Source organism: Chelmon rostratus, chromosome 13, assembly GCF_017976325.1.
Source record: "Chelmon rostratus isolate fCheRos1 chromosome 13, fCheRos1.pri, whole genome shotgun sequence".
NCBI lineage: Eukaryota > Metazoa > Chordata > Actinopteri > Chaetodontiformes > Chaetodontidae > Chelmon > Chelmon rostratus.
Genome location: NC_055670.1, coordinates 25584812 through 25601697, shown reverse-complemented (window position 1 = coordinate 25601697; position 16886 = coordinate 25584812). Strand labels below are relative to the sequence as shown.

General features: G+C 42.9%; 1 protein-coding gene across 1 annotated transcript; it reads right to left on the bottom strand.

The window, feature by feature from the left end:
* Positions 1-2000: 2000 nt before the first annotated feature.
* On the bottom strand, positions 2001-14957 carry LOC121616608 (ly6/PLAUR domain-containing protein 1-like). Its single transcript, XM_041951450.1, has 3 exons — positions 14909-14957; positions 13283-13414; positions 2001-2239 (listed from the first exon to the last, which is right to left on the bottom strand). Exons 1-3 carry the CDS (start codon positions 14955-14957, stop codon positions 2001-2003), a joined length of 420 nt encoding a protein of 139 aa, XP_041807384.1.
* Between the last annotated feature and the right edge of the window lie 1929 nt (positions 14958-16886).

Here is a 16886-nt window from a genome sequence, read left to right as displayed (position 1 = left end):
TGCAGCTTGGCGATGTTGTGATGCAGCGTGGGATCATGGGAGTTGCTGTCTTCATTGTTAAACTGTCTTAAAAATGTATCTGACTCAGGCAGAAATGTTTACGGATGACGTGAAGTTTTATTCACATTACATTCAGTCATGTTCACTGACCTCTTTTCCTCGTTCTCTGAAACATCACCTGGTGTTTCATATAAATATATATATATATATATATATATATATATATATATATATATATATATAGTAGGAATTGTATATATTGTAGGAACTTGAGGGGTAAAGGCAACCAATTGAAATGCACGGCTACCTTGATTAATATTACAGACTTTCTGGCTTTGGTTGTTGGAAACATTTGGAATAATGTAGATACACACCTCAACAAAATATATCCCATAAATCATAAGTGTTTCTAGACATTTTAATTCAAAAACATTACATATTATGTAATAATGTAATATTAAGAGCACTGTCACTTGAACGTAAGCGAGTTGTAATCTGAACTTTGGGCCATCAGTTAGGGTTTCAGTTCTCTAAATATGTCCATGACACTTAAATATATGATGTCCCTATATGACTACATATTATTCCACTCACAGACAGCAGGTTGCACTAAACCACAGGCAGCTTGGCAACACATCAGCAAAGATGGATGTAAAAATATTTTTTAAAAATGTATGTATCCATCAAAAATGTATGAACAAGTTTATTTCTGCTGTAAAGTTGGGCATTTTTGGAGCCAGCCTCAAGTGGCCATTCGAGGAACTGCAGTATTTTTGGCACCTCTGCGCTGGCTTAATTTTTCATGGGGCTTTATTTTGTCTTAATTTTTCATGCAGCCAACACATCGGAGGTTGCTGCTTGAGACACACATAAACACAAACACACACACAAAATGCCTTTTTGTGAGAAACACTCAATGTAAACACTACTGACTTCGTTTATGAGAAAACTCCACAGGGCACCTTTAAGGTTCAGATCGACTCCAAAACAACCACCGAACAAACTCCAGTGCAGAAGCAGCTGAACGCTACAGTTTGATGGACAACACCAACTTCTTGCAAGTTTATGTCCTCACCTTACCTCATGTAACTGGCATTACATCACAGCAACTTTTACTGCTGTGAGGCTTTTTCCTAAAGTGATTGGTGGGTCAAGTGCATGTAACCACTCATCATACCACATGCTTATTGCACTACTGCTGCTCCATCCCAATGCAAACTGCTCTAATTTCACTCATTAGAGATGCAAGAAATGTGGGCTAATAGTTTAAAACATGCTCTTGTAGCTCTGTGTACAATTTCTGGGAGCAGACAGCAATTACAGAACCACTGGAGGAAAGTTTCAGGTGTTCAGGTCTTCCACTGTGTTACTGGCTGCTGCAGAGAGCTGTCACTCTGACCGAGAGGTTTGAGGGCTGCAGGTGGCTTTAATATCATCGCTGGCCCATCTGTTTTTCTTCATCTGATGCCTTTTTCTTCCTGACTGCACTTCTCTTCCAGAATCATTGTCACACATGTCATACATTGTCTTTTTCAGTTCACAAATACAGCAAAATAATTGAGTGATGGATCTGAACTGACTGTCGTTCCTGCAAGATGTCTCATTTGACCTCGTGGTGTGAGTAAATGGAGACAGATGAGAATGAGCCACCTGCTGCCCAACAAAACCCCCAGAAGCTGCTTCCTCCCCGGCACTGTCCTCCACATCCCCACACCCAGCGCCGCCTGTAGCTGCACCATGATCATGTTTGTGATTTGACACTCGTGATGATTAAATCTTCCCACTTGTGTGTGTGTGTGAGTTTTTTTTCTTTTTTTTTTTTGGAGGCGAGCTGCCACAGAAAGCCGCGGAGTCAAGAGAACAAGTACTGTACAAAGCTTCCACACGCCTTAAAGAATATACCTTCACGCATTCGTCACTGTCTCAGTTATTACAGCTCCTCGTGTTGTCTCCGCTGTCAGTAGTAGCTTCAATTCACATCTTAGCTGTGTGAAGGTCTGTCAGCACAGGGTGGACAGCAGGAGGAGGGTGCAGAGGGAAAACACAGGGAGCTGCGGAGCGGTCGGGGTAACGGCAGCCGACGGTTGCGGGCGTTTCTTCTGGCGTGGGCCATTGCACAGCGGAGTGTTACAGCAGGTGATGCACACTGAGTTGAGCTTGCCGGTGCAGAACTGCTGGTAACCAGAAGAAGCGATGAGGCAGGCTCCTGACGAGGCGCAGGACTTGCGGTAGTGAATCCCTGAAATGAGGACGGAAATGGACGCATTAGGCTCGTAATGAGAGGATTAGAGGGTGTGAGTGTGTGAGAGAGGGAACAAAGGCAGAAACAGAGAGATGGGGGCATGTAATTAAGGATAAATAGGATCTATTCTTTCATCAAGGGGACCCTCACTTAAAGGGAGACGTCTCGGCATCTGTGTATAATTGGGCTAATACTCATTTTGCAGTCAGGACACTGAGCTCTGCTCTGTGTCTGTAAAAGATTTGCATAAAATTGTCACTGTCAGAGTTTTGTGATATAATAGTCCATGAATGAGGAAAACTACAGCTTTTCTTGCTTTTTATCTGGTGCTCTCAGTGGGTGTGACTCCTCCTCTCGCTGTGGTAATTTACATGTTCAAAGAGACTTTAAAGACAACGCGTCGCTCAGTCCAGTCACCACAACGCAACATTTCTGCAAACGCAACAAGGCGTAGGGACATTTTCATGACATCCAGGATGAGGATGTTTGAATTTAAAGAAACTCTTTCAACACATCTCTGGTTTGCAGAAACAACGGCAACGTTTTATGTGACGCTAACTAGCAGCACAGTTAGTTTCAGCATGAACCTCAGACTTCAAAGACAGGCTGAAGGAGAGCAGAGTGGTCTTACAGAAACGTATATTAGATGGTTAATCATGCAAACTGAGGAGCTGCAGGGACATGCCGAGGCAGCTGTGTGAGAGAAGCCTGCAGTCAGTCAACCAGCAGGAGAACCGCTAACCTAACGAGCCCAGCCGTCGGCTGCACAGGTAGCAGCGCTGTGGCTTTCTTTCCCTTTGAGCCACCAAAACATTCACATTCATGTTTCTCTCAGCTATATTCTCACACAACCCACAGGCTTAAATAACAAAAAAATGACATGTAAGGCAATTTGATATAAAATGAATGGCTGCATCATGCACAGATTATTCTCAACCTAACATGGAAACCAGGTTTAAATGCTGTTAGTTTCAGTGTAGGAGTCGTGTGAGAGCAGCAGGAGAAGCTATGCAGTAACCTTTGATCTGGACTACAACTCCCACAAGGCACCTGCAAAGATGGCTGCTGAAAGTTTTCAAGAAAACGAGCATTTTTCACAGCTGACATCTGACGTGTTATTGCACAGAAAGCACAGGTGGAACAGCATTAATGATGGCTAATTAAACATTTGTTAAGGTTGACTTACTGTAACATTCCTGTCTTGTTGTTTCCTGTTTTATTTTTGTAACTCTACCTCTTGTGTCACTCCAGTTTCCTGTGTTTTCCCGCCTCTCATCAACCCCACCTGAGGCCACTTACTCACCTGCCCCTGATTAACCTCCCTCCCTTCCCTTTGTGTATATATCCCCACCAGTTCCACATGTCTCTGCCAGATTGCCTTCGTTCCCAGTGATATTTCCTTGTGCTTTGCTACGTTTGGCTCTCAGTGTTTGTTGGATTTCTCTGCCATAGATTTTGAAGAGTTTTGCCTTTTTCCTGTCTGTTTTGTTTGCCTGAGTGGACTCCTTGTGTTTGGCTTTTTTTGAAACTCAGTAAAGACAGTGATTTTTGTCTCAACCTCTATCTGCCTCCTGTGTTTTTCTCTGGGTCTGAGCTCACCAGGGCCGTTACACTTACAGCACATGGGTCCAGGAACTGACACACCGAAATGGAACGCAGCCATTATGACAGTTATTAATTACTCCTGTGCTTTTGGCATGTGAACATGTCTGCCCTGAAAAAAGGCCGATTTACATTTTCATTCTTATTACTTTATTTATACAAGAAGTTTGACAGCTCCAACCAACTTCGACTACACGCCTGTGTGAGGCTGCTTTCAAGGCAAGATGCACTAAAATCTGATGACGTGGCAGCAATGCCCAGTCCTAACACCGTGCAGTTGTTGGTATTTAGCTGACGTGTTTCATGACTGCAGGTTTCTTCTGGCTCGACTCTTTTGCACTTCCTGCAGATACTTTATTAACACTGTAACAGACTGTTCTCAAGTAGCATATTTTGCATCATCCTCGATTAAGTTATTCGACAACTATCTATTAATTATCTATCAGTTCCTGAGCTGATCCTTCCGCATCCGTTTGTGGACCTTTTGTTAGATAACTTATCGTGCGCCCATCTGTGCCCACCAAGAGCTCCAAAACCTCCAGGCTTAGTTCTTGTGATTTCATGACTGAAAGTTTCCCCAGCTGACACCGACTGAGCTCTGCCCTATTTACAGCAAATCTGTGCACAAATGAAAGTGAGGCTTCTGTGTAGTTTGGAGAAACAAATATCCCCAAACACACTCGAAAACTATATTTAGAGCCATTTCCAGTGACTCCATTCAATTTTCAAAGCTCCTCTGAAAAGCATCCATCTCAGAGAAATGGACTTATCTCCACCAGCTATAATCCACATCACAATGCAGTTTGGGTAGAGCGCCAAGGAATTAAAGAGGAGACCCCTAGGAGACCCTCAGCTGTGACCAGTTTTTATATATGTTCCTCTTTTGCACTACAAAGCACTGATTTACTTGAAGAGCTTGTTGGAGCATGTCAGTGGGTGGAGGCTTTAACATTTGGCTGACATTTTTACTTCAAAGAAATTAAGATATGAGCACATGAACTTCTAATAACCTTTGTACTGCGTGACTCGTCTCTCCGCCCGAGTGCAACAGTTACACCCGAAGAACTGCATGTTCATTTAAACTGTGCATCCTCCCGTCTCACACACACACACTGCAAATATCAGTGCAGGTCCCAGTAGGTGTTGAGTAATCCAGTGCAAACGGTGTGAAATGCTGCAAAGCTCTGGAGGGAAATGTCCCATCTCCTCACAAAGAGCTGAAACCCCCGACTCGCGCTGTGTTTATATCTTTCATTTGGGCTGTCACACTCTTAAAGGACGGCGGACACTCGTTCCTACTCAAACCTGAAAGAGGACAACACAGAAAGAAATCTGAGGGACAAATATTTGAAATGGCTCAAAGTAAGAACATCCCGTGGCTGTAGATGACAGCATAATCTGTTGGTTTTTATCTCGAGCAGTAATTGGAAAATAGCGAGAGCCGATAACGCGGGCAGTCAGTGGAAAATGAGGTGTAGTAAAAGTGGGAAGTGTCACTGACGGAGAATACAGATTTGATGGCTTTCCTCACCTCAAACAATCACTTACCAATCACACGGGCTATTTATTAGTGCGCTCGCCCTCAGCGGTGCACCTCCATTTGCAGCTACCTCGTGCTCATTAATACTTCCACGTAGAAACTTAATTTCGACTTTAAACCAGCCGCCGCGTCTTGTATTTTATCACATTAGTTCAGCTTATATGCTTCAGCTTCAGCAGTTTTATTCCTTTCCGTCTTTCAGTAATTGGACTTCAAGTTTTACAACAATCTCAGGTTTTTTACAAATTCTGCAAAATGTTCAGATCAGAGTGGGCGACCCCCCCAAACTCTCTGTCTGCAGCTCTTTAAACTATTTACAGTGCACACACTTTAAATATCTGTGTTGCTTGAGCATGAACTGATATTTTAACTGCTTTCAGTGCTACTTTATTATTTTACATTATTTTTTATCCCTGTTTTTATGTCCATTTGATGCCTTTACTATGTGACGCACTTGGTGGATGTGATTTCTTTGTTGTAAAACACTCTTGAGCTGCAATTCCTGCATGAATGACACTTTTATCACGAGCTTCCTCCTTCCATGTATGCTTAAAAATATAATTTCCTCCGAATGTTGCACACTAGAAATAATGCGCCACCAAAGTGAAATGCTGCTCTCACAGCGCATCCACAAATAGACTGCACCCGTCCGGCAGATGAATGCGTCCAGACAGCGCAGCGCTTCAAGTCTAACTCTGAAACTGCGAGGAGGAGCTCGAGAAGACCTCCCCCCGCTGCTGTCGAGCCGCTTTGCAGCCAGCGAGGAGAACACCTCAGCGGAGCTCTGTGCCCCCAAACAACGGTGCAACATCTTTGTTTAGGTTATCGCAGGTTGACATGCTAATTAATGGAAAAGCTGAAGAGATAAAGTCTATTACAGGTCACAGAAGGTTATTTTTCAACTGTAAAACATCTTAATTAGATTATCATGCTAATTGTCTAATATTTGATTAATTACCATGAGATTATGCATCGCCAGGAGAGCTGTTCCAATTGAAATTCAGGACAAATGCACACAAACATCACACACTCTGATACGTGGTGATTATATTCCATATGTGCCCCCTACGAGCGCGGGGAATATATGCAGCGCTGTGCCACAATTATTGAGTAAGTATCACCAAAATGAATCTCAGACGGCACAACAGGGGAACACTCACGTTCTAACGTTAGAGGCGCTCGAGGGGGATTTAATTTCATTTGTGAGTGGGAATTCTGAGCGTCAGCACTTCGCTATGAATTATGCTGTTGAGTTAATTTGCGGGGGGAAAAGGGCGAAATTTCTTATCAACTTTCCAGAGTTGAGAGGAGTCGCACACTTTCGTCTAATGAGAATCATCACGGCCGGCTGCACAGAGCAGAGGAAGCTGTCCGGTGTGTCCGGGTGTGTGCAGGACCTTTCAGTGCTCCTCAAAGTGAGATTTTGGGCAAACAAATCAAGCAATCATTGAACCTCTGTGGTTCTGATAAAAGCACAGAACAGCGCTGACACCAGCGTTTGGTTGCTAAATAATGAAAATTGTTAGTTAATGCCAGCAGAAACATAAATGGCAGTAGGAAATATGACTTGTTCATGTTCTTGAACTAAAGCTTTGTTCCTAACGGTGACTGGACTCAGTGGTGAATCACCTGCAGTATGTTAGACATGTCTGAGTCCGCTCTGTGGGCTTTATTATCCGTCTAAATCAAACTCGACTTAGCAGGGAAATTAGACGGCAGTTGGTGGACGAGCCGCCATTAAGATGTCATCCAGATAAATGGTCAGTTAAATTGATAGCAGGTATTTTAGGTGATTAAAAAAAAAACAGAATTTCATCAAGAAATAAAAGTTATCAAGTTCTGCACTGATTTGTAATTTCCACAGCACAATTATGTTACACAAAGCTAAAAGTGGAAGTAAGGGAAGTGGAGGAAAAGAATCATTTAAGGCTTCAGAGCACATTTGGACACATCTGGAGATTAGTGGACTGCTTCCAGTAGTGGAAGAAGTATTCAGATCCTTTATATTCGTAAAAGAAAGTAAAGTATTAAAAGTAAAAATAGTTATTGTGCAGTGAAACGGTCGCTGTGAGTGTTTGACTATTATAAATGATGTTTTTGGGTGATTATTAACAGCTGCATTGATCTGCTGATGTTAAAGGTTCAGCTCATTTTAACTACTTTACAAACTGTTGGCTAGTTTGATCTACAGTTCATACTGTGATGGCCCCTGTGGTGTCACCTGTCTCTCCGCTGCAGGTGACTAATTACAGTAAGTCAGTGCACCTGGACCAGGTGTCCTGAACTCACTGAAGCCGCAGTCATTCGCTCGCTCTGCTCTCTACCTGCCTTTGTTTTGTTGCCCTTTAGGCAGTTACTTCACTTTTTGCACCCACACACTTACACACACACCCATCACTAAACCCTCACACATCACCACCATCCACAGGCCATACTTTAATCAGTAATCGATCCTTTAATTTGGTTTATTGCCACCTCTAATTTGGTTTAATTTGGTCTAATTTGTTTATTTTGTGGAGTAAAGTTTCTTTCTTTGAGTGTTTACACGTGGCAGGTCTCCCTTTTATTGTAGCTCCCAGTTCATGACAATAATCTAAGATCATCAGATGTTCGTAGCATCGTTGTCCTCTGAGAATCTCTAGAAAGTCAACGTTTATTGATCTTAAGAAGGAGGAGAATTTTCTCGACCCATAAAGGAACAGTTCATCCTTTAAAATCACCATATCTGGAGACACACGGACGCCTCTGAGGCGAAGTGGAGTAGAAGCATAAAGCTAACCAAATGAAAGTAAACCACTGTGACTAAACACATCCTCATTTCCGTTACAGTAAATTAACTTTCGTGAATTGCAAAAGCCAATTTAGATAAGCCCCAAAGTCAGGAAGACAATGTTCATAAACCCTCGTTCAGGTAGGAAGAGTCTCAACGAGACACTCTGCAGACAAAGTGGTCCAGGAACTGGCAGCATGATAAAACCAGTGTAAAAGCTCTGTGAACCATTACAGGGTGAAGCTCTCCTCTGCTCCTGACTTCATGTTCGACATCATCAGAAATCCCTGATGATATTTGCTGGCAGTCTTGAATTTTCCTTCTTGATTTTAAACACTGAACCCCTGTCCACAGTTTCAGGCAGTGAAATCAAGCTTCAGGCCTCCTCACTTCAGCCTCATGTCTGTATTAAACTGTCTTACGTGAAGACTTCTTAATAAAAACATTTTCTGCTCAGCCAGTAAGATGCTATTTATCAAGCGTCATCAGCATCACCTGCAAACCGTGCTGCGCTGTGACACATCGACCACTATTCTCTGATTTCTGCCTTTCAGAGGAACCCGAGGGGAATCATTACGCTCATTTGCCTTGTCATCGCTGCTCCACCCAGCGCGCCGCCTCTGTGGATGCCGTGATGACGACTTCACCTTTTCAGCCTTTTCAGTGTGAAGACAAACTGCGGGCGAGGCGGCGGACAGTGGCTGAGACACACTCATCTGCGTGACATTAAGCATTTATCCTAAGGCAGGTTTTCGAGAGCTGGCAGCTGGTTCTGTACAGTATCATGAAGAAATCAGCTAGAGATGCTCTTGCTGCTAATGGAGGTCACTTACTCGAGTTATTCATCAAACTGTGTGTTTTAATTTGTTTCCTTGCCGCAAAACTCTGCTATAGTGCTCGTTTGTTATGATGCTGCTGCTGTCAAAGAAAGCTGGCAACGCTTTTAAAAAATTTAATCAATGCTAAACAAATGTTGCAGATCTACAAATTTCCAGCTTTACTTAAAGTTGCACTAATCAATATTTATGAGCCTAAAGGTCATGATCTCACTGTTGAACTCTCAATTATCCCCTAACTCTGCAGGCCTCCTCAGTTCTGTGTCGCTTTTTAACAGATTTTAGCTCATTGTTTTGTTTGTTTTTGGCTCACAGCAAACTGTCCGCTACACCTGTCCAGCACCAAGCAGCAGACAAAGTTAGCGACTAGCTAGAGAAGAAAAACATGTGACAGCATTAGCATTCATTTAAATGAAGTTGCATCTGGACACTCGACCATTTTAAGTCCAATACTCAACCTCCTTTAGCTCTGTTTTGGTTTCCACCACCTGAGAGAAACATCTGTCTTTTTAGCCACTAAATGCTAAATCAACAGCTAGTTGCTAACTGTGTCTGTCTGACGTTTGGCCAGTGATAAATTTGTGGGCCAGAAGACCAAAACAATGAGCTGAAAGACGCTAAAAGTCTGCGTGGAGCTGCAGAGTTAGCTTGTCTATCATACACATCGTGATTTCATCTTTAAAATATTATTCTGACAGCTTTAAAAAAGCCAGAAGTATTACATCTGTGTTGCATAAATAACTTATCCATTATAAGATGCTAAATTATTACAGCAAACTCTAATCCCACGCTGTTTCGGTGTGTGTTTGTGTGTGTTATTATATTAATTTAGTCACCCTCCATTGGAAATTGCCCCTGAGAAATTGAAGGCAAGACAATTTCATATCCCTCATCTCAGTACATCTTACTCCCCCTCCTTTAAAAAAAAAAAAAAAAAAAAAGGCAGAGGACGCTGAAATGAAAGGTGGCCTGCTGGAGCGTGGCAATCATCCCTCCTTTAAAGACAGTGGGAGAGGAACGGTCCTCGGCGAGGTAAGAGCACACTCTTCATCATTTCTCCACACGTAATCAGAGGGGAATGATGATGATGGGAACAGAAGATGGGATGGGAGAGGGAGCGCCTGGGTGCTGGCCAACAGACAAACGGCCATCGCCGGAGTGGAGGTTGTGAATGCACGTCTCTCCGCTCTTCAGCGATACCTCAAAATTTTGCCAGCCTGTTTCTCATCTTGAGCGCTCACTTGTAGGAGATGGATAACGTCCTCCAGGATACAAAATCAAATATTTGAGACAGAAAATAGCCCAACTGAGGACGTACATTAGCCTTTCTGCGTCCTTTATGCATACATTATAGAGCTGCATGCACAGGCTTATAGAGGCAATCACAGGGCAAGTAGGAAGAATCAAACCAACCCACTGATTTATATTCTTATCACTGAAGCACACTGCACAGAGGTGGCAGGGCAACTGTGAACGTATCTATTGCGTTTCAAATAGCGTTAAGGTGCGGTCAGTTGAAGCCCTCCTTTTCATGCAGAGCAGCCATAACGATAACACGGGGAGATAAAGGCTGGGATGTTCACGAGCATTCATGCGGAAATTTTCTTATTAAAGAACTGTCGACTCTATAGTGCCGTGTGCCAGCCCTTTGGATTGGGAGCCACATTTCCAAAGACAGGACCTTATTGCTTTTGCTCATCAGCAGAGGGGGGGGGGGGGGGGGGGGGGGGGGGGGGGGGCTCAATTTTTGCTGGGTGTGAAAACAAAGTATGCCCGTGCTGTAAGAGTGACCTTGCACCTTTGCCTGCAGCAAACAGGCACCTAAACGCGGCAGAGACTCATTATTCAGTTGTAAAAAGCAGCTTTGCACTACAAAACCTGCAGAGGCAGAGTGACCCATGCTTAAAAGTCTGCTAACAGAAAGTTTCAGAATTGTTTTGGAAAAGGTTTAATGTGACTGAATGAATGTAAACGACAGCAGCTGCTGGACATGTAAACCAAAGCTGAGGAAGTCTAAGCTTTGTCCTTTAATTGTTCTGAAAACGAGTCATTATTGTGTCATATTTGCACTACATATTTTAGCCGACTGGAGTTCCGGCCTTATGCGCCAATCAAAACAACCCCTCTGCACTCGATAATCCACAACACATTGTGCTGGTTTTTCTGTCTCCAGTCTGTTGAACAGTTGCAAAGAAGCACAACATGAGCCAAAACAACACCACGGGTACATACACGGCCAGATTGGACAGGTGTTCATCGCTTCACTGTGACTGTATCAAATACTGGACGGAGCTTCTGGGTCTGAGCAGTGAAGCCAATGCGAAGGGCCTTAAACCTGCATTCTTTCTAATGGCCAGCAGGGGGCGAATCCACTGGTTACAAAAAGAAGTCAGATTGTAAAGTTATAAGAAAATGAGCCTACATCTCACTTGTTAACCTCAGTAAACAGTTCATGGTCTCAATCGCTGCTTTCAAGTGTTCTTCAATGGAGCATGATGCTCATGTTGTAAATTATGGTGCCACTTAGAGTCAAACAGGCGATAAAGCAGGGGATGCTTTAGCATGGGGCTACCTTGTGATTGACAAGTCGCTACCACAGCGTATCCCCGGGTTCTCAGTCAGATCCAATCAGGAGAGAGGTGTAGCAATGTGTATCCACTCAGCTCCACCATCTCATCCAAATATGGTCTGTTGTGGCTCCAAAAAACAATATGGCGATGGCCATGAAGCCAAACTCTTCGAAACAGTAGTCCACAAACCAGTGAGTGATGTTCTGGTGGGTTTGCACTTGGTGTCAAAATTTTGAGTATTTAAGACACAAAAGACACCCACAACAATTATGGTCTTTTGAGATCAGTGAGGTTGTGGTTTCCATAACGTAGAACCAGACTGATGCTGGATTTGTGGGGCCAACACTGATCCATATTTGCCACTTTAAAAAAATGTATCAGTGTATATTCATTTTTGGCCAGCGTGGCTCTAGGGATAGTCATGTCAGTCGGTCGGCTAATTAGTGCTCTACTCTGGTCCATATTGAAATATCTCAACAACTGATAGATATCAATAAACTTACGTAAAGACATTCATGGTGGTGAAAGGATGTATCCATCGCCTGACTGTTCATCTAGCGCCACCAGCTGGTCAAAATGTTCTGTTGTCAATGTTTCCCCTGACTTTTCTTTAAAATAGTCAAATTCAAATTGTATTAATTTGTATTTGCATGTATTAATTGACGTTCTGGCCACTTGGTGGCAGCGCAACAAGCTGAAAACACAACACTGACATATTATCACATTATAAAGTTGTTTTAAAGTGGTTGTCTAACCTGCTAGCACACAGTAACTTATTTAGAACTTAGCACATATTTGTTCATGTTTCTAGAAACCCAATAAAGTCCAATATTCACGTTCATTTTCACTTTGTTTGCTGTAAGAAAAATACTGAACTGCTGCTAAAACAACGAGCTGAAAGACGATAAAATGCTCCGTGACCATGACCATGATGACCTTGCTGCAGCCGCGGTGGTGACACTGTGATCTTTGACGTTAGTCTGCTGCAATTTCTTGTACTTTATTGGCCGAGATATGCACCAATACCGAAGCATCAAGCTAATATCGTCTGGGACCATAAAACTGGCAGGATGTGAGGTTTTTTGGAAAGGCCTGCTGAGGACACATACCTGCCACCGCACACACCGCATAGGCTGATACATTTTCCTCCTCAAACGGAAACGGTTGAAACAGTTTATATCCATGAGTGCTGTTTCCAATACTGACCTACAGCTAAGACTTTCATCCTCTAATAGAGCACTGAAGGGCCTGTCCCTGCTGACCTCAGATCAGCTCACAGCAGCTGCTTCTTTGTGTTAGAGGATGCTTCAGCCATGCCAGCAATATAAAAACACTTTCCCTGCTCTGTTTTTGTGGAGAAACACTTCAACTAATTTAGAAATACAACGAGCGACACAATGCACACACCGATGCTGTGGCTGCACCATACAAACAAACCAATCCTGCCCTCCAACAACTAGATGGCACTTTGAGAGTACAGCCCTGCACAGTTCTCCACTCCCGTCCAATCACTCCTATCACTTCAGTTTTCTACTCTGAATGAAGTCCCTCCATTCAAAAGTCTCACATTCATATCACCGGAATCTAGTCCGATGTTCTTGGATCGAGGCCACGTCTGTCTGCTCTGCTCTGAGACACCCTGACAGGAAAAAATGAGCAGAGATGAAAACATATTTATGACCGCCGAGAGGAGGAACGAGCTATCCAGGAGATGAGACTCACCGTCATCCTTCACCAGAACCTCCTTCTGGCACATGTCCTGCACGTTGACGGTGCAGTTGACGATGAACTCTGGTGTGGAGCAGTCGTGTGTCATCTCCTCACACTGGTAGCACTGAATCTGCAGAGCCAGCCCTGCAGCGTGCACACACACACGCACGAACACACACACACACACACACACACACACACACACACACACACACACTGTCAATTATCAAATCTGTCTATCTTCATTCAATCATTTTCGGCAGGTTACATGGGCTCCACCATCAGCCGTGACACTTGCTCATTTTTCATTTAGATGCTCCATTTATTTTCTCTCGTATCATGAATAAAAAATTACTGAGTTTCATCTCAGAGTGAAATTCAGTTTCATTTTGGTGAAAATTCTGACTTCTGGTTTCTTGCACTCTGACCATTTCAAATTGATGTGACAGACACGCTCAATTTTTTATCTGCATTTGAGTTGCTGGTGGTACGTCTATTTCAGCGGCACATTGTTGCAACATTTCATCATGTCTTGCTTTGATAGTTGATATTTCACTACTTCTGCTGTAAAACTTCCCTCAGTGAGTCTCCTTCAGAAGACTAATTTATTCAGAGTTTAAACAGTTTGCAATGAACCACTAGAAACAGCCTCCGCTGATACACTGGCTGGTTATTTTAATCCATTTTTACAATCTGACCACGGCTGTCAGTGTTGATGCTGCTGCACAGTTTACCTACAGTCACTGTTTGTGTTGAGAGGGAGCAGCTCCAAGCAGCTGAAGGAGAAATACTCCCCCTTTCATAGCATATGAAGGGTCATACGCTGGAAATGGGAATGAAAATTGCATTTGCAATTAAACAAATGAGCAAGAAGATGAGATTTTATGCACAAAATGATCAAACCTCAGTCTAAAACTTTGCTTTGCATTGCAGTTGCATTGAACAACAGCCAGTAAACATATAGTTTCACATTAGAAGCTTTGAAGTGGAAGTTGTGGTTAATATTTACTTACTTTAGACTTTATGCTTCACCACATTTCACAGTGAAATGTTGTATGTTTTACTCCTCAGATCGTATTTAGTGATGTTTTAAAATCGTTGATATTTTACTCACTCACAGTCGGATGAAATAAACGCCATTAAACGCTCCTCTTTAGTGTGCCACTGCCATTATACAGGAACAAAAAGATAACGAAGAGCTCACATTCAGGGCGATGTTTCACTGTGTGAAGAGGGGTCACACTGGGCTGCATGCAAGCTCACCTGCATCGTTTCAGACGCGCAGGAGCGCAGCGCCACAGCGAGCGTTAAGACACTACAATCTCCTATCAGTAGGAAAGATGTGGGATACTTTAATCTAAGTGCATCCAGATTTTAGCTTTTAAACATCTTAATAACAGGCAACATCACGAATATGCTCAACTTTTAGAGAAGACAACGTTGGATCAGCGCTGATCGCTCCAAGCTGTGCGCGCTGCGTCTCCCGGTTTTAACAGCAACGACCCCTCCACAGTCACTGCGCTCCTTCTCCCACAAACAAGACACAGAGGCGGGTTTGGAAGTTTGGGTGTGAAAGCCTAAAAGTCGCGTTCAATCCCGTGAAGTGCTGAGAGAGAGAGAAGCTGTGTGTGTCCGTACCTGAGCTGAAGAAGAACAGGAGCAAAGTTGAGACGTTGAACAGCCGCATGGTCCGCTTAGTGACGCGCTGAGCACCAACATGAGAGACGGATGCTCGCCGGGTCCGACGCGCACACACAGAGCCGCCGGCAGCCGCGCATGGTGAGCCGGACACCGCCTGCGCTGCTTCACCTCTTATCCGCCGCTGACGCACGCACGCACACACGCACGTGCACGACTGTGCCACTGATTGCCACGTGATCAGAAAGTCACTGTTTTGACAAAGATGTTGAGGAATCTTCAACCTGGTTTCTCCTCTCTGTTATTATTATTTTATTACTAACCCACTACTGTTTTTATTACTACAATTTATCTTATATTTGTACATCTTGCTTCATTTGCTGCTGCTGCTGCGAACTGATTTCACCACTGGGATCAATAAAGTTTAATCAAGAGCGAAGAGTCATTAGCTTTATTTATATGGCACCTTTCAAAACATTATTACAAACAATAAAAGTAGATGCAATCCAAAACATACTGACAAATGTCTGAGAAGCATTCACTTTTAAGAACAACTCTTTATGTAGTCAAATAACTGCAGAATCTTTATTTTCTATATTTATAGGTCATAATTTTACAGAAATGAGATCATAAACTGACACTGGAGATTCAGTGCTTTGACCTCCAATGACTGAAATCTGAGTTTTAGTAATCTCAGTGCTAAAAAAGACTTTATCACCATGCTTTAGTTTTATTCCCCTCTTTGACCCCATATATGAAGTCTATTAAAGGTAGCAGCTCACACTCGCTTTACTTTTGTTCTGGAAGTATTATTTTACATGTATTGAGAAAGTAAGAAGGTAAGAGCAAGCAAACGATGCTCCGAAGGAACAACACAGTGGTGGAAGAAGTATTCAGAGGAAGAGTCTTTATTTAAGTAAAAGTACTAATACTACACAGTAGAAGGATTTTACTTTTGCAGATGGTTGAGGTGGAGCTCACTTTTGATCTGTGTCGCACAGGATTACAACCAGTGATTCTTTTCATTATGGATTAATCTACTTAGTACTTTCTCCAATAAAAATCAGTTGATTGGTTAATGGAGAAAACAGTGTGTTAGTCTGCCTCTCAGCACCTACCCACACCCCCGCCCTGTCTGTGGCCCACTGCTGCCAACTGACAACTTAACCCTTTAAAAACACCTCACACATACTTTGACTTTCAATAAAAGCTAGATAATCTCTTAAAACAGCTGGCCACTTCAGTTATTAGCAAATATTACCCAAACAGGAGTACATAGCACATTTGTTGGGGACTATTTTCAGCTGCGGATTAATACACATTCAGTGCTCCAGTGAGTATTTACAGCAGCAGGAGGAGTGTATGTGGGATGAAGTAAAAATAAGATTCAGTGTGTGTTCATGGTAATGAAGGAAAGTGTCAGCCAGTGCAAAACTGTGACTCACTGATGTGTTTTTAATTAGTTTCAGGAGCTCAATGGCACAAAGGAACAAGATATATCAGGCTTTGGATACACAGATAATACTTGTTAGTAGGTTTGGGCGTCGTTATGGGATTTGTTGACAGTGACAAAATCCAGAATATCACCAACGACAACGTTTATCTATATTAGACTCGATTCAGTGCTAATGCAGGAAGTGGTGTCTTCTTTATGTAGCGGGGAGGAAAGTAAAGGTGTAGAGGTTTGGGTGGTGCATGGACTGGAGGCTGACTCACTGACCTGCAATTAACGTTCACCTTTTCATTAACAGTAAACACGACCTGCTTTAACACAGTCTTTCACAGTCTGGTAACTGCACTGTAGTTGCATGTGCAGATATAGCTGAAAGAGAGAATTTGGCATTGGATGTAATCCTGGATAAAAGTAAAAAAGATCACTTGCTTATCAAAGGTAATACACCTGAACTGCATGATGTGAATGCACAGACCTTTGAGATCATTTTTCTGATTGGCCAAAAGTTAACTCATTCAAACTGCA

Bases quoted from the DNA above. Each gene is read 5' to 3' on its own strand.
- LOC121616608 (XM_041951450.1), bottom strand. From the start codon at position 14,957: ATGCGGCTGTTCAACGTCTCAACTTTGCTCCTGTTCTTCTTCAGCTCA. The intron at 13,415-14,908 runs GTACGGACACAC...TGCACGCTGCAG, and splicing joins CCTGTTCTTCTTCAGCTCAG to GGCTGGCTCTGCAGATTCAG. The intron at 2,240-13,282 runs GTGAGTCTCATC...TCCTCATTTCAG, and splicing joins GGTTCTGGTGAAGGATGACG to GGATTCACTACCGCAAGTCC.